Source organism: Spathaspora passalidarum (assembly GCF_000223485.1).
Source record: "Spathaspora passalidarum NRRL Y-27907 unplaced genomic scaffold SPAPAscaffold_3, whole genome shotgun sequence".
In the NCBI taxonomy this organism is placed as follows: Eukaryota; Fungi; Ascomycota; class Pichiomycetes; order Serinales; family Debaryomycetaceae; genus Spathaspora; species Spathaspora passalidarum.
In genome coordinates, this window is record NW_006767427.1 from 322,144 (window position 1) to 341,172 (window position 19,029).

Consider the following 19,029-nt stretch of genomic DNA (forward strand, 5'->3'; position numbering starts at 1 on the left):
TTTTACTAACTGAATACAAAGCTCATTACGCGTTAAAATAAATACAGAGAGAGAGAGAGATTCTCTACCTAATCCTACTAAAACTTATACTATTGACACTAAACTTTCTCAGAGAGTCCAGCATAGTTAATGATCCCGCACTGTCAGTTCGTTGTGGTGGTTGTCGTATGATTGGAATGGTTGTTGGGTCAGACAGCAATGTTGAACTAGATTGAGACTTGCGCAAGATATGTTCATGCTGGCTGGTGGGGCTGGTTTGGCTGCCTATGCTTCCTATCGAAGTGCTGCTTGTTCGACTGTTTAGTTTTTGTAATGTCGGTGAAGTATGCGAGGATTCAGATTGACGAGAGCGTTGACTAGGTGTATTGGGTCGAGATCTGTGGTTTTCATGGCTGGGCCTACTGGACACGAATGCCTTTTTAGCAGCCACGGAAGCAGAATTCGCAACTGCAGACGCGGATTCAGCACGAGGCCGTGGCATGGAACTCTCTTGGATTTTGAGATCGTGTATTGCCGGCATCTCAGTTTGAAAGCTGGGCCATTGGTCGTGCTCGTCAATAGACGCACTTGTAGGAACCACTTTGGAAAACGAAAAACTTCGGCGTTGTCCATGTTGTGACTTTGCAGGGGATGTGTTTGTTGATTGTAGTGACCAGATTGACTGTGGTGATTCTGGTCGTTGCAGGTCTTCTGTAGAGTCATGGCCATTACTTCGTACTGATGGTGATATGGTAACTGATTTCAAGGATGGTGCACGGTTAGTGATGGGTGTAGATGGAGGCGGCATGACGGGCGGAGATGCGAACCGCGGCGATCCAAGTACTGGGATATTGTTGAGGTTGGGAGGGTGATATATGTAGTTCGTATTTGAACGGCTGCGAACTTTTGTGCCAGGAAGAGAATTTGTGGTTTCTGGATTTGTGGGGAGTGATTGGGAGTGCGATCGACGTCCTGGCTTTTCTTCTTCTTCTTCTTCTTCTTCTTCGGTTGTTATTGTGGTATCAATGTCGTCGTGTATAATTGTATGCTCGTTATCTTCTTGCTTTTGGATTCCCATGGGTAAAATCGGACTTGTTAGTATCCTGCTAGTTTCCAATGAGTGCATTGACTGGTTTTGGTGAAGTGTATAAACCATGGAAGAACCCGATGACGCTTCTCCCGAATCAGAGAAATCCAACGCCATTAGATCTTGTTTTAGCAACTGATACTTTCTCGCCAAGGAAGAGCTTGAAGCGTAGTCAAAAGCCACACATCCTCGTTTATTCCTCATGCGTTCAAAATAATCAATCTTGTCAATGGCTTTTTCTTTATCGTTGGTGTTTTGGAAGATATACCGGAGTATTTCTTGGATGCACTGGGTGTTACCATGTTGGAAGCAATGATGCAAACAAGTGTCTCCATTCCCGTCGCGTTCGTCCCAACTAGCGCCAAACTCTAGTAACAATTTCGTTCCTTCGCTGAAACCGTATTTGCAACTCCAGTGCAAGGGAGTTTGTTTGCTGGCACCACCAGGGTAATTCAACCATAGTTTACCCGGGAACTCCTGGAGCAAGTAATGCAACGTTTGTAAATGTTTTCCTTCAATGCAGACATGCAAAACGGTGAGATTGTCAAACGAGAGCAAATCCAATTTGGTATACTTGCTTTCGAGATCATTGTTGATGAACGATACCAAGTGGAAACACACCAAGTAATGGCCATAGTACAGGGCGTAGTGGAGGTTGGACCAGCCGTCGTGGGCCGAGTCGACGTTGAGCCAGAGTGACGGGAACCGCGAGAGGAGTCTCTGAACAATGGGGAGATTGCCGTCGATCACGGCTTTGCGAAGTCTTTGTTGGGGATCTAACATTTCATGATGTCAAGGGATGACCGGGTAGCGTGGTAGTTTCGTAAATGCAATGTATGTATATGTCTATATATATAATAATGTACAAATGTAATTGGGTGATTGTATGTCCGTATGTATATATGTGATTGTAGGACTATAGTCAAATGATTGTCGGTAGATATTGTCTTGTCCGGAGGGGGAGGGTATCTATTTGCTAGGCGTGGCTGTCTTTGTTGTTGAAATGAGAGATAATAAATTTCAGGTTTCGGCTACAATGAGAAATGTGAGGCGATTTTTTTAGGGCGGTGGATGAAACATCTCCACGATCAGTTTTGACTGAGTTTTGTTGGATTTACAACCGCAGCTTTGACATAGGATGGCGTGACGATGTTTTTCTTCCCCTCGTTAGTGCTATAGCGATGTATTGACGGTGTAAACAAGTGTGACCTAGAGGTAACAATCTAGCGTCTACTATAGGAAGACATCTAATGCAACCTTAGCAATAACCAGGCAAGGGTTCCGAACGCTCGTCATTACTAATTAACATTCATTCAATTCCGCCTGGTTATGCCACCAGTACTCAAATTGAGTTATCGTAGTAAACACCAACGTTGGTATGGCAGCCCTTGGCCTGGACCAAAAAATGTCGTGCACGGGTCTCAAAATTCGGAGCAAATACCGCGAGGTTATTACTTATCTCCACACAAATGCACAAAACTGCCCGAGACATTTGTCACAATCACACCCAACCAAGCTTATCGCCAAGCAGATCACCACCTGTCTACAAGATTACACAGCAGTAGCACCCACCAGATTGAAGTAATCACCTTTGTCCCATCAAATCCAGACATAACATAAACAAAAGTATACACCGATGTCGGTCCGCATCCTAGCCGTCTCGGACACTCAAGGAAACCTTGATGCACTCACCCAACTATATCAAACCAACCCCGTCGAGATAATAATAGTCACGGGAAATTTCGGGTTTTGGGACCAGGAAACAATTGACTCGTACACCGACCTAAACTATCTCAAACAAATTGTAGCATTCCTGAGTGTGCTTGAACCAGAGATAACCGAGGAATTAAACAACTTGAGCACGATAAGCAACGCTGGAGGCAACAGCAGTGAAGAATTCACCAAGTTTAAGGAAAAACTAGCCCAGTCTCACCATGGAATAAGTCAATTCTCGCAATATGTCAGTGGGGCGAAATCATTGCCGTGTCCAGTATACACCATATTCGGTCCTCTTGATGATCCTCGAATCATTGACAAGATCCAAACAAACACAATATCCATTCCAAACTTATACCTAATCGACCATACCCACAACTACGAAATTAAAACCGTAGCGAGCATGCCCAATATAAAGCTCTACGGAATAGGAGGGACGCTAAAGATCCATAGCTTGTTCGATAGTGGCACATTTAATTATAACTCAATCAATGGCAAAGTTAGCGAGCTCTGGATCACACTATTACAAATCGCCGAACTATATCTCAATGTCACCACTAGCCAGAATACAGAGACATTGCCCAACAAACAAACAATCAACATTTTCGTCACCCATGCCCCGGTAATCAAAACGCCCTTACTTGAACACTTGGCAATTATAACCAATGCTGATTTTACAATCAGCCAGGGTTTGCATTTCCGATACCCTGTCATGGGCAACGGCATGAGTTTTGTCGATAGTATGGGGGGATCTTCCGGGTACATTGAAAACTACCGATCCAAGTTCTCACGACTTCGGATGATTCTAGGGGAATTGTGGCTTATTATAAAGAACGACATCGAGGAGCTACTCCAAGAATCAAATTCGAGTAACTTGAAGAACTTGCTAGAACTTGGATTGAGCCTATTTGACAAGATCCTGGTTCCAGCAAGCGATCCACTGGATAAGATTGTGCCATTGAGCTTGTACCCTGACCAAGACGCAGAAGTCAACAAAAAAGTCATCAAGAAGTTGAATGATTATTATTTCCAGGCGTACTACAACCTCTGGCATTTCAACCTATGTGATTTCACAAACAAGAATGACGAACGGAATTACATGATTTTTAAACTTGACGACAAGGGCAATTTCAAATTGGATCAATGTAGTTCGCAAGGGTTCAATTTCAACTTTAAAGTGCGTGATGAGGAAGAGGCCGCCGACACAACCCTCATCAGCAGCCAATCTGACGATAAAGCCGAGGACGACATCAATGCTCTTGCCTACGGTAGAAGTTCACGAGGGTCTACTCGTGCGAGAGGTGGCTGGAACCCTCGAAGGGGCAATCCTTCATTTAGACCAAGAGGATCTTTCCGTGGACGAGCGCGAGGAGGAGGAGGAGGAGGAGGAGGATCCCGGCCATCTACCCGATAAGTACAGTAAACCTTCTTTTATTATAGAATACATAAATACACAACTAAACTTCAAACTTCTCTCCAAATGCAAACATGCAGAATTAACATTATCTAATGGTGTTCATGAGGCAATTTCCAGCCAAACATAACTGGTCCATCTTCTTTAACACGGTACAAGATCCAAAACCACATGGCGGCACCCAGCAATTTAGCAGTCCAGCGGATGGCTGGAGAAACGTGTGGTGCGGCGGCACCTGCGTGTCTCACGTATTTAACAAAGTGTCCAGCAGCCATTGTGTGTGTGTTGTTTATAGCTGTTGTAATGTGGAAGTAATAGGCTGTTCCATGAAGGAAGAAAAATGTTGCTTAAATTTTGTTTGTTTCTGGTTGGCTGTCGATCACGTGATTTTGCGTGCGGCTCAGCAATGTTGCAATTCGAATGCAAAAAGTACAAGTACAATAAAACACTACTTTAGGCTCTATAACCACAATCGTTTACTGTTTTTTACATATATATAAAATACAAAACTGTGTATCATCGTTTAAGAAAGCCCTTTTGCTTGGTGGGACTGCCGTTCTGGCTCTTGGTCATGGTATAGGCCACACTTGTATATGCACTGCTTTCCGGGTTGTACATGGGACTCGAACATTCATTCTCCTCATACTGCAACGTCACTGAACTAAACTGCGCAAACGGATCGTCGCTTTTACCGTTTTCTTCGAGTGATACCGCAGCTGAATCTTGAGGTTGGGTCTGTTCGTCAATTGGCTTTTCCACCTTTTTCGTACTCTTGGTTAACACGGGGATCATAGGTGGTTTCTGATTACGCAAGAGCGCCCACTGGGTGTTTCTGAAAAAGGCATGGTTTTTAATCTCACTGGCTCCTGTTTTCGAACCTAATCGTTTTTCTTCGTCTTTGATAAGCAACTTCTTGATTAATGATCGACATTGGGAAGACACCGGCTGCGAATCCAAGAATTTAACCTCCTTTTTAAGCACATTGGCAAATGTTTTCTTGCGGTCGCTTCCCTTGAATGGCGTGGTTCCATACAACATTTCATAAATAAAGATCCCCAAGGTCCACCAATCAACAGCACTCGTATGTCCCTTGCCGCGAATAACTTCAGGCGCGATGTACTCTTCAGTACCGACAAACGAATTGGTTCTAAATCCATCAATACACGCTTTAGTATCTAGGGCAGGCCCGTCCCGCGAACTGACACTGGAAGTGGAACTCAAATGGAGACCAGTCCTATTGAACACAACTTCAGGATTCTTGGCCCGTTCGCTCTGTTTCGACAAGTCAAAATCACTCAACATGATGTGTCCTGATTGATGCAACAAGATATTCTCGGGTTTCAAATCACGATAGATGAATCCCATCAAATGGAGGTACTCCAACGCAGCGGTGACTTCGGCAGCGTAAAACTTGGCATCCTGTTCCAGAATGGACTTTGTGTCTCGGGTTTGCAACGCGCGGAAGAATTCCCCACCCATGCAGTACTCCATACACAAATAGAGATAATCTTGACTTTGAAATGAATGGTAGAGCGTCACAATAAATGGATGGTTCAGAGTTGCCAAAATCTCTTGCTCGGCTAATGCCCGCTTAATCTTGTTTCTCTCAATCATTTCCTTCTTGCTCAATATCTTCATGGCGTACAACCTATTTGACAGCTTTTCGCGCACAAGATAAACCTTCCCGACGTCTCCCTTTCCCAATAATCTAATCTTTTCAAAACAATCGGCATTAACCTTGACATCAGTGACTCGGGTAGCGGCATTGGAATAAGTCCGATCGGCTGTGTAAGTACGGGGCCGGCCCGTGATTTTCACCTCACCGATATGTTTATTGATATCATACACTTCTTCTTCAGTTTTAACCACGGGCTTAGGAGTGGCAGCAGTGGAGAATGGCGGCTCAATGGTGGTTGTATCGCTCAGCTTCTCTTGTAATAAGCGATGCACCAATGGAGCCGAGGCCACTCGACGCAAGGCGCGTTGGAGTGGTGACACTGGGACCGACAAGTCTCGCTCAACATCTATGGGCTTAAGGTTGAGATTGTCGGTGTCATCATCAAATATTCCGTCATCAGCAGTAGCAGTGACAAACTTTTTAGGGGTGCGTAAAACATGCTGAGGCTGGGGTTGATCTGGATGTGTCTTGTGCTTTTTTTGCTGTTCCAATTCGGTTATCTTTGGAGGTTTTTCAAGAATAGGAACTGCAGGCAGCGACTTAATCGTGCTAGGGAATTCCTCGATTGCTTGTTCTTCTTCATCATTATCACTGGTGCTGATTTGAGAAGTATGAACCTTGGGAGGTTTCAAGATGCCACTTTCACTCAAGGAAAATACAGAGTCATTGTGTCGTAAAGCAACGCTGATGTCCGATCTATTGGTTGAATCGTGCAAGTACTGAGCGGGATGGGGTGGGTTCTCATGGGCCATATGTGGAGGCAACCCTTGGTATGCAAAGTACAAATTGGAATGAATGACTTGAGATTCATCCTTGCCACTTCGCGGAGGAGACGTGGGGGTTGTTGTTATGGTTGGTATCTTCAGTGTGGATGACGACATGGAGTCTTGGGATGGAGTGTATCCTGCTTCTCGCGAGGCAAAGTTACGCACATGATTTTTTATGGGGCCACTTAATGGGGTGGATATAGAACGGTTACGTCCAATGTGGACGGATGTGTCGGGCGATGTAGGTTCTTGGTGATGCTGCTGCTGCTGCTGCTCTTGTTGTTCTTCCAGCTGTTCACTTTCACTGTGTGCCAACAGGGAGGCAGTCGATAACTTAAACATATTCTTCAATCTGACGAAACTTGCTTGCAGCTTCAATTCTTCGGGGTGGTTAACCGAAAGTGTCGACTGAGACGAGCCCAAGTCGTTTGCAGGAGTAACGTGATGGTTGTTGGTGGAATTTGGTTCGTCCTTGTTAAACAAGAACTTTGTGAATGAGATCGACCGTTTTCTATTTCTAGACTGAGGTCTAGAATATCCGGGGTGGGGCGGAGTTGTTATGCCGGCATGGCCATTGTGAAAAACATTTGCTTCCATTGATGACAAATCCTGTTCACTTGGGGGAGTGACATCGTTGGATGAACTAGGCGAGCTGTTGTTTCCAAATAATGATAAACTGACCATATATGTAAAGCTTATGTTAAATTATATGTATGTGCAGAATGCTAGAATGTGGGATTTCCTCGTGGGTAGTATATTTGGTGGAGGGATTTTGATTATGTGATCGAAAAATATGTGTCACTAAGTGTAGACGTGTATGTTGCTGATTTTGGATGAGTTGGGTGGAGGTAGTGGTGGTGATATTCAGTTATGTTCGAGAGGGTTGAGGTACGTATGAGGTCGTGTCTGAAGATGAAGACGAAGTAGAATGACTAAACGTTGGTTATCTATTGGATGTGCCGTAGTCTTTGCTTTTTGTTTGACTTGGCAAAAGGAGAGAGAGAAAAAAAAAAAAGTTAAATTACGTGGAGCATTTAATTAAAGAAATTTAATGGCCGACATTTTCACTTCCCACTTCCTTTTTTTTTATTTTTTTTATTTTTTTTTAGTTTTATTTTTATTTTTAGGAATCAAGTAAAGTGCAGGAGTGGAAGTAATATACGAGCAATTCTATATGATCGTACATTCATACACAGCATGACATAATACAAGTGGTATTGTGATATGCATTGAACATCAACGTCTGCATGAAATATGGGTCATTCACTTATGTTCATAACCTGTAATATCTCATTATAAGGGGAAATTAAACTTACAACAGTACTTCAGGTATCAAACCTTGCTCACAACCTACACCGCCCATATTGAGATGAGATTACAAAAATCTTACTACTAATCTGTCTATTGACACACTCTATCTATCGACATATTCTGTCTATTGACACACTCTATCTATTATACATTACCCTTATTTATCACACCCTAATTAGCCAAATGTGGAGGTAAAAGGAAATTAGGAATTGAATTCTTGATATAGTAAATATGTCCGCAATTCTTACAAACCATTTTCCCCTCAACGATTTGAGTCTCCACTAGTAATGTATGCAAATCTCTTAAAACCGCTTGACTGTCTTCCATAATCGGATCTAAATCTTCAGGCTTATTAGCTGGCAAACTTTCGTTCCCGAGATCTTTGGCGACTTGAACTATAGCGTTCCAGTCAAGACGTTCAAGCATGTGTACGATAAATTCAGGGTTATAGTCTTGTTCTTGTTGTACTAATTGACATTCTTCGTATTGTAAGGGGAACGATGTGAGGGAGGAGTGACATGACTTAACTGCACATTGCACAAAGTTGGTGGTGAGGAATTTCATGATTCTATGTGGTTGTTTATCTATCTAATGTCGTATGCTCGAAGTTGTTGTGCAGAGATATTGGCATCATCTCTATATAAAAAGAAAAAAAAAAATTTCAAGCCATCTTAATCCCTGTGCACGTGACTTCAAATGGGAAGCTTTTACTTAAAAGACAACACTCTGGGGTCAAACAGTGATCGAACATACCGCTAAGGTATCCGAGAGTGATGCAATGTTGGCCGACCTTTGGTTTGTCTTTATGGTTGTAAATTCGGAGGAAAATCCCGTATTATCCACACGTAATTGCAAAGTTTCTAGATATTCTCCACTTTCGCACGACCTTCACTTTTCGTTGACTCCAAAAAACTAGTGGCAACATTTATTATAATAACAACCAGCTCATTCATCAACATCACCCACAACCATGTCCCTTCAAAGCCTCACAGCAGAAATATATTCCCTTTTTGAAAAGGAAAAATATGACCAATGTCAAGTCCTTCTTGCCCCCATCAAACTCGAACTCATCAAACACAATCTCCTTATTCCCACTCCAGCCAACACGCAAACCAAAGATCAACTCAATGATTTGAAAATCGCACAAAGAATCCTTGAAATCGGGGCCTTATCATCGCTCTTAACTAACAACTACAGCGGATTTGAAAACTATTTCGCCCAATTGCGTCCATTCTACTCCAATGGCAAATTACACAATTTGAATAAAGTGCATGTTAATACCGATGCCACGAAAATCATTTCATTATACTTGTTATACTTGTTGAGTCAAGGATTGATCTCAAAATTCCACATTGAGTTGGAAATCATCTACAATTCAAACCATTATGATGTTGAACAAGACAAGTATCTTGCTTTTCCCGTTCACTTAGAAAGCAACTTAATGGAAGGTAATTATATCAAGATCTGGAAATTATTGAAAGAAGAAGCTAATTTGCCATGTAAGGAATACACTCATTTTATTGATACATTAATCACAGCCTTGCGTTTTGAAATTGCCAAATCGTTAGAAAAGACCTATGAATCAATACCTATTTCCAACTGTAAGAACTTGTTGTACTTGCCACAAGAACAATCCGATGCCGCATTTGAAAAGATTTTGAGAGACACTTTCGAAGTGGACAATTGGAGATTTGAAAATGGCGCTATTTATTTTACCAAGAACGAACTGGAATTACAGGTGGATAACGAATCCGTAATCAAGAATGTATTGGGGTATGCGGAACAAATAGAATCTATTGTATAAGTCTACTACTCTAAAGATGTATAGAACCCTTTATAGGCCGTATCCAAATCATTTAAAAAGCTGTCTGCATCCGTGCCCCCTATCTCTTCACCATCTTTCAAGTTATTAATCTTGATCAACCAATTCACCAATTTGGATTTTCCCGAGAATTCCAACAGTTTATGCTGTTCATTCTCAACAAGATCGTTTAAATTGACGACCAATTCACTAAGCAAGGGATGCAATTGGCTCTTGGTCTTGTAGTTTAACTTGACTGCATCCATGCAAGTGATGAAATTACCCGTGATTTGTGATATCAATTTCGCACTCGTGTTTGCATTTGGTGCTGCAGGCGTAGTAGCTGTATTCTGAGACACGGTAGGGTGTAGACTTTCCACCTGGGTACTTAAATGTTCAATGGTGGCAGGAATACCCGATTGTAATCGTTTAATTGCATGGGTACAATTGCAATGAAACTTGTTCAGGAGCAACTGTAAGAAGTTGGACAAGGTGTGGTCCAACCCAGGTAATATCGTTTTGAGGAGATTCAACTTGTCCAGATCCTCCACAAATCCCTTCAAGATTATTTGATATTGGTTGATCAATCTATACGAAGTAGATGTGTACTTTTCCTTATCGGTTATGTAATCCTTGATGTATGAGACTTCCAACATTTCAAGGGTGGGAAGTATGGAGTATATCTCGGCAAGTGAATCATAAACAGTCTTGTGTAAGGAAGTTTTAAGAAGTGTGGATTTGGTTATCTCCGAATTGTACCGAGGTGATGATGATGACACTGTGAATGATGTGGTTGCAGTTGGTGCATATTCGGGCGGGGACTTACTGTTGTTCATGATTGCTGATCAACCATATCAATTTGAGAGCAAAAAAAAAAACAACCTATAAATGTCTCTGATGCCTTCCCCTGCTTCTAGGAATAAGTCCAACCATGATTAACAATGGAATTCACTACAGAGGATGCAAAATATGAAGCACTAAAAAACAGAGACCCCCAGGCAGAAGGCAAGTTCATATATGCCGTAAAGTCAACCAAAATCTACTGTCGCCCTACATGCTACTCGCGACTTGCTCTTCGTAAGAACATCATGTTCTTAGATTCACTGCAACAGGCCATTGCATTAGGATACAGAAGTTGCAAAAGATGCAGGCCTGATGTGTCCCGGGGATGGAACACCAGTCGCGAGCTAGTTGATCAGGCTTGCCGCTTGATATTTGAACAAGCAATTCAAGGGTGCAAATTAAGTATGGATGCAATTATCATCCAGTTGAAGATTTCCAAATGGCACCTATGTCGAATGTTCAAGAGTTACACAGGATACACGCCAAGGTCCTTCCACATTCAATGTAAATTGCTCCATCAGAATCCCTTAGAAGGTATCCCCTTGCCCGAAATACAAACTAAAAAGAACAAGCTACGAGTTAATCAAATTATCGCTACGATCGACATTGACACGTTAATCACATTGCATTAATCAATATACCCTACTAATGACTGAGTCCCATCTATACCATTAGCCACACCTATGGCATCCATATTATATCCCAAATGCTTCCATTCATCTATGCTATATCGATAGCAAGTAGGAGCATCCACAAACCGTGACATTAAACTAACGACATAGTCGTATCTGTCCCCTAATGCACAATACTCCTCCACTAGCTGTTTACCGTATGTTTGTTTGGCAACGTCGCATTCGTATAAGATCCATTGGAGAAGATACTCAGAACAGTCTCGATCGTAGGGACTGACAGTGATCGGTATGTTCACATTCACATCTTTGGCATGGCTAAACTTGGCTTTGACTATGAGTTCATATCTGATTGAGTAGAATTTCCCCACTTTGGTGAATCCCTGGATGTGTGTCAAGGGAATTCCTTCTTCTAGTTTGTCGAGTTGTCTGACTTTACATATGTTGTACGATTCAATCACCGTGGTGGAGCAGTCGTCTTCCAACTGGGGATCAAGGGGAATTTCCGGCTGGGAAAATAACGACAAGTAATCGTTCTCGTAGGGAAACTTTATCTGGAAATTGTGGTTGAATGGCAGGGCATGGATTTCTTGATTCTTAAATACTTGAGTGGTGGAAACTAGTTTGAATTCCTTCTTAGGTGGCAACCCAGCATCATAACACTCTATAATCTCCTTTAATTGCAACGTCAATTGTTTTAGCTGTATATGTTTATGTAGTCTATTATTCGCCGTATTTGTTCTAACATTACATTCCAAGTTGATATTATCACCGGGTCCAATGGAACTCACGGGCAATTTACATTCCACAATCACTTGATTATCATTCGTCACCATTTGATACAATACTGGTTCATTGTATTGTCGGTACAAGGGAAGTGTATCATAACACTTTATGGCAATGGGGAAGCTCTCTACGAAATTAGTTTCGGTCTCCGCTGTCTTACCACAGGACACTTTGACACTTAATTTATGCACAGTGCTGGCGTTACAACTCGGTACATACCCGCTACTGACCACATCTCGCGGCAATGGAATCAAGATCGGGATATCGATTCCAATAAGCTTCAGGTAGAACTCACCCACAGGGGGGCGATAACATAGCGGGTTTTCAAACCATTTAAAATCCTTGACTGAATCATTGGTGCCGAACTTCGTGGGCATTGAAACTTTCTGCACCGTGCTCATGGCGATTCCCACACTTCGAACGTCAAATGGTGCGCCCGTAAGTGATCTGATGTGAATTACGGTTTCGATCCGCGGGATACTACGCGGTACACCGGGACAACCATGGACTATTGATGTGGCTGATGGTTCTAATGTCACCATCACTGGTGAAATGACAGGTTTAAGGGGACTCATAGGAACATTTGGTTGTGTTGTCTACCAAAGTTGTCACTTTCCGTGCTAGGCTTTGTATTTTTTTTTTATTATTTTCCCAAAGGTTCAAAATCGGTGTTATTTTTTAGTGTAATTTGCGCGTACAAGGGAGGGGGCGGTGCTATCAAGACCAATTCGTAATTAACGAGGAACAGTACCGTGACTGTTTCAACTTTGGAGATCTCACGTGAACAGCAGCTTCACTCAAACAAGTTGTTGGCTTATGCTTTGATCTAATGTAATACACGTTTGTTTAATACTCCAAACAGATTTCCTCAGAAAAATGCTGCAAAAAGCCAAAATCTAATTACGTTAGTATCAATTAAGCCACATGTATTGTACAACCCTTTAACTTTAAATCTATAACCCTATAAAACACCAGGGAAAATACACCATTTTAATTTAAACTCATCTTTGAATTTTTCTTGATAGTACCGATAAGTTTCAATTGAACTTATTGAAAGATTAACCGTGACGAACACTAATGCAAATAGGAAATTACAAGAAACAATATCCCAACCATCCTTAACACTGAATATGAAAAGTGTAGCATATATTCCAATCTCTTGTAAATAATGTGGTGATGCAACATACTTGAAATTTGGAAGACTATATTTAACCAACGATGCCAAGTGACGATGGGCATAGTATTGTCTTGTTGCGAGCACCACATACGCAAACATGATAAGCCAGTCGAAAAAAGTTGGAACAAGCAGTACTGATTCTCCCGATGAATATGTTCTCATTCCCAAATAACAAGCTAAAGATACTAAGGTGTAGTGTGCCATACCAGCAATGTAATGGCTAACGTTGATATATGACGTTTTTGAAAATTTTGAAATATGCAAACATTCATAAAGTCGCCTGTTACCTTGAACCCAAAGTAACACGTTGATAAATATCATGTTCTTGTATTTTGTAGGGGATGGATTGGCAGCAGCACCTGCTGGATAACTAACGGCCCAAGTAATGGTAGAGAATATACTTAATAAAACGTAAAAATGGGTAAAGTATGATTTAGGAACTCTCAATCTAGAGCTAGCCGCGCTGACTAGCTCCTGTAATCGTGATTGATTACGAGTGCTAGTGGTGCCAGTAGAAGTGAGTGTTTTCCCGTACAACAACAAATCATTTAAAGGTTTGTATATCTTCACCAAGAGAATTGAGCCAGCAATTCCAATATAGGCAATTGAAACAAATAGCTGCGCATTATACAATGTAACACATACCATTGGTTCTGCTCAGCAAACATTACCACTCACCACTAGAGTGTAATGTGGGTTGTAAATAAATGCATTCTCGCTTGGTGCGTATTTTTTCCAGCCCAAATCGACATCACGTGCCGCGCGTGTGACTTCCGTTTTCTCACGATTGGCGTCCTGTACATAAATTACTGCGAAAACGGAGTGAGGGTGATGGGCGATCAGGTGCTGAATCGCACCGGAAATTGCAAAAATTGTTAGCTAACGCACTGCGTGACTCTTTGGGGGTGGAGGGGGTCCAAGGTGGCTTATGCGAATTCGTCGAATTTGATAAAAATTTTGTTTACCCGGAATTTCTCCCACAATTATGAGTAAATAAATCATAACACAAACTAAACTAAAAAATTCTCACTCGTCCTATTTTGGGTTTATCTACAAATCCCGCTGTGCATTTGTCAACTTTTTGCGGTGGAAATTTGTTTGTTGACTCATCATGAATTTTTCAGTTTTTTTTCTTTGTCTGGTTGCACCAGTATAAAGAATCCCGGAAAAATTTTCCAATCGTCTTTCTTTCTTTTCTTTCTTTTCTTTCTTTTTCTCTCTTTCTTTCTCAGTAATACATATACAAATTCTTAAACAAAAATGTGTGGTATCTTTGCTGCCTATAGGCAACCAGATGTTGAAAAATTCAAGTCTAAAGCTTTACAATATTCCAAATTGATCAGACACAGAGGCCCAGATTGGTCTGGTAACGTCATCCAAAAATCAACTATTTTATGTCACGAAAGATTGGCTATTGTTGGTTTAGACTCCGGTGCTCAACCAATCACTTCTCCTGATGGTAACTTCACTCTTTGTGTCAATGGGGAAATCTATAACCATATCCACTTAAGAGAAGAATTCAGCGACTACAAATACAAGACCCACTCTGATTGTGAACCAATCATTCCCCTTTTTGAAAAATACGACATCGACGCTCCTAAGTACTTGGATGGTATGTTTGCTTGGGTTTTGCATGACGCCAAGAACGATAGAATTGTTGCTGCCAGAGACCCAATCGGTATCACCACCTTATACTTGGGTAAGTCCAAGGCCAACCCAGAAACTAGATATTTCGCTTCTGAATTGAAATGTTTGCTTGAAGAATGTGACGAAGTTGTTGCATTCCCTCCAGGACACATATATGACTCCAAGACTGACCAAATCACCAGATACTTTACCCCTACTTGGTGGGATGGTTCCAAGATTCCTGAAAAGAGAGTCGACTATAAAGAAGTTAGAGAAAGTTTGGAATTGGCCGTGAGAAAGAGATTGATGGCCGAAGTTCCATACGGTGTTTTATTATCCGGTGGGTTAGATTCTTCTTTAATCGCCGCCATTGCTGCTCGTGAAACCAGAAAAGCCGTGGAATCCTCTTACAACCCAAGTGGGGTTGATGCTAACGAAGAATTAACCGGTATCGATGACTCTGGTGCTCTTCACAACAACACTCTTTTCTCACAATTACATTCTTTTGCAATTGGGTTGCCAGGCGCTCCTGATTTAATTGCTGCTGAAAAAGTTGCCCATTTCATTGGTACCATTCACCATTCTCACACTTTCACCTTGGAAGAAGGTGTTGATGCCTTAGATGATGTCATTTACCACTTGGAAACCTACGATGTCACCACCATCAGAGCTTCTACCCCAATGTACCTTTTGTCCCGTAAGATTAAGGCCCAAGGTATCAAGATGGTTCTTTCCGGTGAAGGTTCCGATGAAATCTTTGGTGGATACTTGTATTTTGCCAACGCCCCATCTGCCAAGGACTTCCACCAAGAATGTGTCCAAAGAGTCAAGAACTTGCATTACGCCGATTGTTTGAGAGCCAACAAGTCCACCATGGCTTGGGGTTTGGAAGCCAGAGTCCCATTCTTGGACAAGCAATTCCTTGAAGTCTGTATGAACATCAACCCAGAAGATAAACTTATTCGTCCAGGACACATTGAAAAGTATGTCTTGCGTAAAGCCTTTGACACTTCTGACGATCCAAGTGCTGCTCCTTACCTCCCTGATGAAATCCTTTGGAGACAAAAGGAACAATTCTCCGATGGGGTCGGTTACTCCTGGATTGATTGTTTGAAGGACACTGCTGAAAGATTGGTCAGTGATGAAGAATTTGCCAACCCTAAGCCAGAGTGGGGTGATGACATTCCAACCACTAAGGAAGCATACTGGTACAGATGTAAGTTCGACAAGATGTTTGCCAACTCCAAGGCCGCTGCTACCACCGTCATGAGATGGATTCCAAAGGCTGAATGGGGTTGTCACGAAGATCCTTCTGGTAGATACGCTGCTACCCACGATCATAAAGTTGCTGATGCCTAATTTTTTAAACTTTTGTAATTATTTATAGATATCTGCGCATAATATATGCTGAAACATGAATACTTTTCTTTATTTTTATTTGTAGTACTACAAGGTATACACTCAAGATAAATATTCATCTACAGCTTTACCATCACGACCAAACCAAGTTGAATTGATCTTTATGTTATCCAATGATTGTTTCAAACTTCTTTCAAATCCATGAACATCTCTATTTCTAAAGAAATCACTGACCTTATTGTACACTTCTTCACTTTGATAGTTTCTCAAGGTCATCTTAACAAATCTGTCCAACACAACCATGTTTGTCAGCATCAACTTGTACAATTTATCATCATAATTATCAAAGAAGAATTGAAGGAATGCATCACGAGTAACTGGATTGTCACTCAATGGAGCACCAAGGAAATGCGAATCCATAGTTGGGATAACTTCAGGTTGTGTCAAGAGATCAAGCAATGGTTGAAGAAGTTCAACATTAGTGATGTGACCCAAGGCACGAAGGGAAATTTCTCTAGAATCCAATGAAGAAGGATGAGTAACTTCCTTCAAAATAGATTGGAATTGCGCATTGGTAAATTTAGCAGAAGCAGCAACAGTAGTAAATACAAATGAACGTAATGAAGGATGCAATGTGCTTGGATCTTTAAGCCAACTTTCAAATAATACTTGTGCATATTGTTCAACTTCAGGAATAGATAATAATCCAGCGTGTTTCAAGATTTCTGATCTTAATTTAACCTTTAAGAAATCAGCACTGTCGATGGTAGTGGAGCTAGCCAACTCTTTTACTAATTCAACAGCCTTGTCTTGATAGATTGCTCTTATAAAGGCATCAACCTTTGGTCTGATTTCGCTAGTGGAGAATGCAGTGGCAACATCACCCAATCTCTTACCTAATTCCAACCATACAACGTAATCATTACCCAATTTACCAGCAATGTTTCTAACTAACTTCAAAAATTCAGCGGTAGAATTGTTACCAGAAATAGCAGTAGCTGCTGAATCAGCAATCAACCCGACCTTATCACGAGGAGACAACTTATCGAAAAATGGCAAGATATTCTTTTCCAAAATAGCTGAAGAGTAATTGACACGATAAACACCAGAAGTGTCTTTGTTTAACTTAAAGTACTTGTCAATCAATGGGAATTGATCAATTATCAAAGTTTCGCTTTCAAATGAGTCAATGGTAATATCTCCCCCGTCAACAAAATTCAATGGAATCCACCATTTAGTTTCATTTTCTTCAGTAGTTAAATCTCCACTGTTTAAGAATCTAGATTGCGTCAATACTAGACTGTTTTCATGAACATCAACATTAACAATTGGGAACCCAACTTTCTTGATCCAAGAGTTCATCAATTGGTCAATAGGTTTGCCACTGACTTCACCAATGCTACTCCATAAATCATGACTGGTAGCATTGCTATACTTGTTTTCGTTCAAGTACTTGGCAACACCCTTTAAGAACAAATCTCTTCCTAAATAGTTTGAAATCATCAAAATAGTAGAGGCACCCTTCAAGTAACTAATGGCATCAAAAACTTGATCAATATCCAATGCATCGATAACTGGAACTTCAATAGGGTGGGAATTTCTTAATCCATCCAAATTAAGAGCTTGTTGCAATGATTCAGAAACAAATCCACTGAAAATATCCCATTCTGGGAACAAATAATCCACAGCAGCATACCCTACCCAAGTAGCAAACCCTTCATTAAGCCACAATTCATCCCACCATTTCATAGTGACTAAATTACCAAACCATTGATGGGCTAATTCGTGAGCAACAACGTAAGCAACCTTTTGTTTGTATGATGGGTCGGATTTGGCTTCGGAGTATAAAAGAGCAGTTGATCTATAAGTGATCAACCCCCAGTTTTCCATAGCATTATGGGAGAATGAGTGAACTGCCAACAAATCTAATTTTGGCAATGGATACTTAATTTCAAAAATTTGTGAAAAGTAATCAACAATCTTAGGAGTGATTTCCAGGGCTAATTGAGCATCGGCCAAGTATCCACCTTTAGTGGTGTAAATACGGACTGGTAATGGTTTATCGTTGTGGTAAGTGTCCTTGGTGAAAGATTCAATATACTCGAAATCACCACAAGCCCAAGCCAACAAGTATGTAGACATGATTGGGGTTTCTTCAAAGGTTACCTTTTGTAAATCGTCACTAACAGATTCAGTGGAAGCAACTGGGGTGTTTCCCAAACAAGTCCATTGGGAATTCAAAGTAATATCAACGACGAAAGTTGCCTTTAAAGAAGGTTCATCAAGACATGGAAATGCTCTTCTGGCGTCTGTGGCTTCGAACTGGGTAGATAACATAAACTTTTCTTCCCCATCTTCCAAATAACTAGATTTATAGAACCCAGCCATATTGGTTTGGATTATACCATCGTATTCTAAAGTGACAACCAATTTACCTTGAGAAACTGTTTCTTCCAACTTGACAAAAAAGTACTCCTTCGATTTGAATTCTGTTATAGATTCAATAGCAATCACATCTTCGCCATGTTGAACAGTGATTCCTTCTTTAGTAACAGTCAAATCACGGTAATTCAAGTGCAATTCCTGAGTTGGTTTAACAACATCCAATTCAATGGTGACCTTACCCTTGAAACTTTCCTTTGTGATATCGATATCAAAAACAGAGACATGATATCTAGATGGTTTGAGAGAGGCTGGAAGAGCCTCGTAATAGGGTTGATCAGACATAGTACTAACAAAACACTCAATGCCTAGTGGTTAAAGAAGAAAAGAGTAAACTAAAATTAAATCTCCCCCTGAAATTTAAATTTCGCCTTTTTGGTTGTAAAAAAAAAAATTTGAGTCTTGCAAATTTTG

The 19,029-nt window shown here is 41.1% G+C and overlaps 12 protein-coding genes across 12 annotated transcripts; 4 read left to right on the plus strand and 8 right to left on the minus strand. All coding sequences in view use genetic code 12, as the record gives it.

Annotated features, from left to right (window-relative positions):
- Positions 1–64: 64 nt before the first annotated feature.
- On the minus strand, positions 65–1,849 carry SPAPADRAFT_137304 (uncharacterized protein; the record flags this gene model as incomplete). The annotated part of the gene is made up of 2 exons (XM_007374284.1): positions 65–487; positions 581–1,849. 2 exons carry the CDS (start codon positions 1,847–1,849, stop codon positions 65–67), a joined length of 1,692 nt encoding a protein of 563 aa, XP_007374346.1.
- Positions 1,850–3,138: 1,289 nt separating this feature from the next.
- On the plus strand, positions 3,139–4,498 carry SPAPADRAFT_60175 (uncharacterized protein; the record flags this gene model as incomplete). Its single annotated transcript, XM_007374285.1, has 1 exon — positions 3,139–4,498. The coding sequence occupies one exon, from the start codon at positions 3,186–3,188 to the stop codon at positions 4,194–4,196; it is 1,011 nt and encodes a 336-aa protein (XP_007374347.1).
- SPAPADRAFT_137450 (uncharacterized protein) lies at positions 4,289–4,471 on the minus strand (the record flags this gene model as incomplete). Its single annotated transcript, XM_007374286.1, has 1 exon — positions 4,289–4,471. The coding sequence occupies one exon, from the start codon at positions 4,469–4,471 to the stop codon at positions 4,289–4,291; it is 183 nt and encodes a 60-aa protein (XP_007374348.1).
- Positions 4,499–4,654: 156 nt separating the features above from the next.
- Positions 4,655–7,617, minus strand: SPAPADRAFT_150117 (serine/threonine protein kinase; the record flags this gene model as incomplete). Its single annotated transcript, XM_007374287.1, has 1 exon — positions 4,655–7,617. One exon carries the CDS (start codon positions 7,323–7,325, stop codon positions 4,713–4,715), a length of 2,613 nt encoding a protein of 870 aa, XP_007374349.1.
- Positions 7,618–8,123: 506 nt separating this feature from the next.
- SPAPADRAFT_54839 (RNA methylation protein) lies at positions 8,124–8,516 on the minus strand (the record flags this gene model as incomplete). The annotated part of the gene is made up of 1 exon (XM_007374288.1): positions 8,124–8,516. One exon carries the CDS (start codon positions 8,514–8,516, stop codon positions 8,124–8,126), a length of 393 nt encoding a protein of 130 aa, XP_007374350.1.
- A 371-nt stretch (positions 8,517–8,887) lies between these two features.
- VPS28 (ESCRT-I subunit protein) lies at positions 8,888–10,596 on the minus strand (the record flags this gene model as incomplete). The annotated part of the gene is made up of 1 exon (XM_007374289.1): positions 8,888–10,596. The coding sequence occupies one exon, from the start codon at positions 10,587–10,589 to the stop codon at positions 9,762–9,764; it is 828 nt and encodes a 275-aa protein (XP_007374351.1).
- On the plus strand, positions 8,906–10,593 carry SPAPADRAFT_60181 (proteasome regulatory particle lid subunit; the record flags this gene model as incomplete). The annotated part of the gene is made up of 1 exon (XM_007374290.1): positions 8,906–10,593. One exon carries the CDS (start codon positions 8,923–8,925, stop codon positions 9,754–9,756), a length of 834 nt encoding a protein of 277 aa, XP_007374352.1.
- A 72-nt stretch (positions 10,597–10,668) lies between the features above and the next one.
- Positions 10,669–14,077, plus strand: SPAPADRAFT_70814 (uncharacterized protein; the record flags this gene model as incomplete). Its single annotated transcript, XM_007374291.1, has 1 exon — positions 10,669–14,077. One exon carries the CDS (start codon positions 10,695–10,697, stop codon positions 11,226–11,228), a length of 534 nt encoding a protein of 177 aa, XP_007374353.1.
- SPAPADRAFT_136447 (uncharacterized protein) lies at positions 11,225–12,586 on the minus strand (the record flags this gene model as incomplete). The annotated part of the gene is made up of 1 exon (XM_007374292.1): positions 11,225–12,586. The coding sequence occupies one exon, from the start codon at positions 12,584–12,586 to the stop codon at positions 11,225–11,227; it is 1,362 nt and encodes a 453-aa protein (XP_007374354.1).
- On the minus strand, positions 12,910–13,884 carry DFG10 (putative polyprenol reductase; the record flags this gene model as incomplete). Its single annotated transcript, XM_007374293.1, has 1 exon — positions 12,910–13,884. A coding segment is annotated over one exon (503 nt), but the record flags the coding sequence as incomplete, so codon positions are not given.
- Positions 14,078–14,448: 371 nt separating the features above from the next.
- Positions 14,449–16,173, plus strand: ASN1 (asparagine synthase (glutamine-hydrolyzing) 2; the record flags this gene model as incomplete). The annotated part of the gene is made up of 1 exon (XM_007374294.1): positions 14,449–16,173. One exon carries the CDS (start codon positions 14,449–14,451, stop codon positions 16,171–16,173), a length of 1,725 nt encoding a protein of 574 aa, XP_007374356.1.
- Positions 16,174–16,275: 102 nt separating this feature from the next.
- Positions 16,276–18,900, minus strand: SPAPADRAFT_135824 (M1 family metallopeptidase; the record flags this gene model as incomplete). The annotated part of the gene is made up of 1 exon (XM_007374295.1): positions 16,276–18,900. One exon carries the CDS (start codon positions 18,898–18,900, stop codon positions 16,276–16,278), a length of 2,625 nt encoding a protein of 874 aa, XP_007374357.1.
- Between the last annotated feature and the right edge of the window lie 129 nt (positions 18,901–19,029).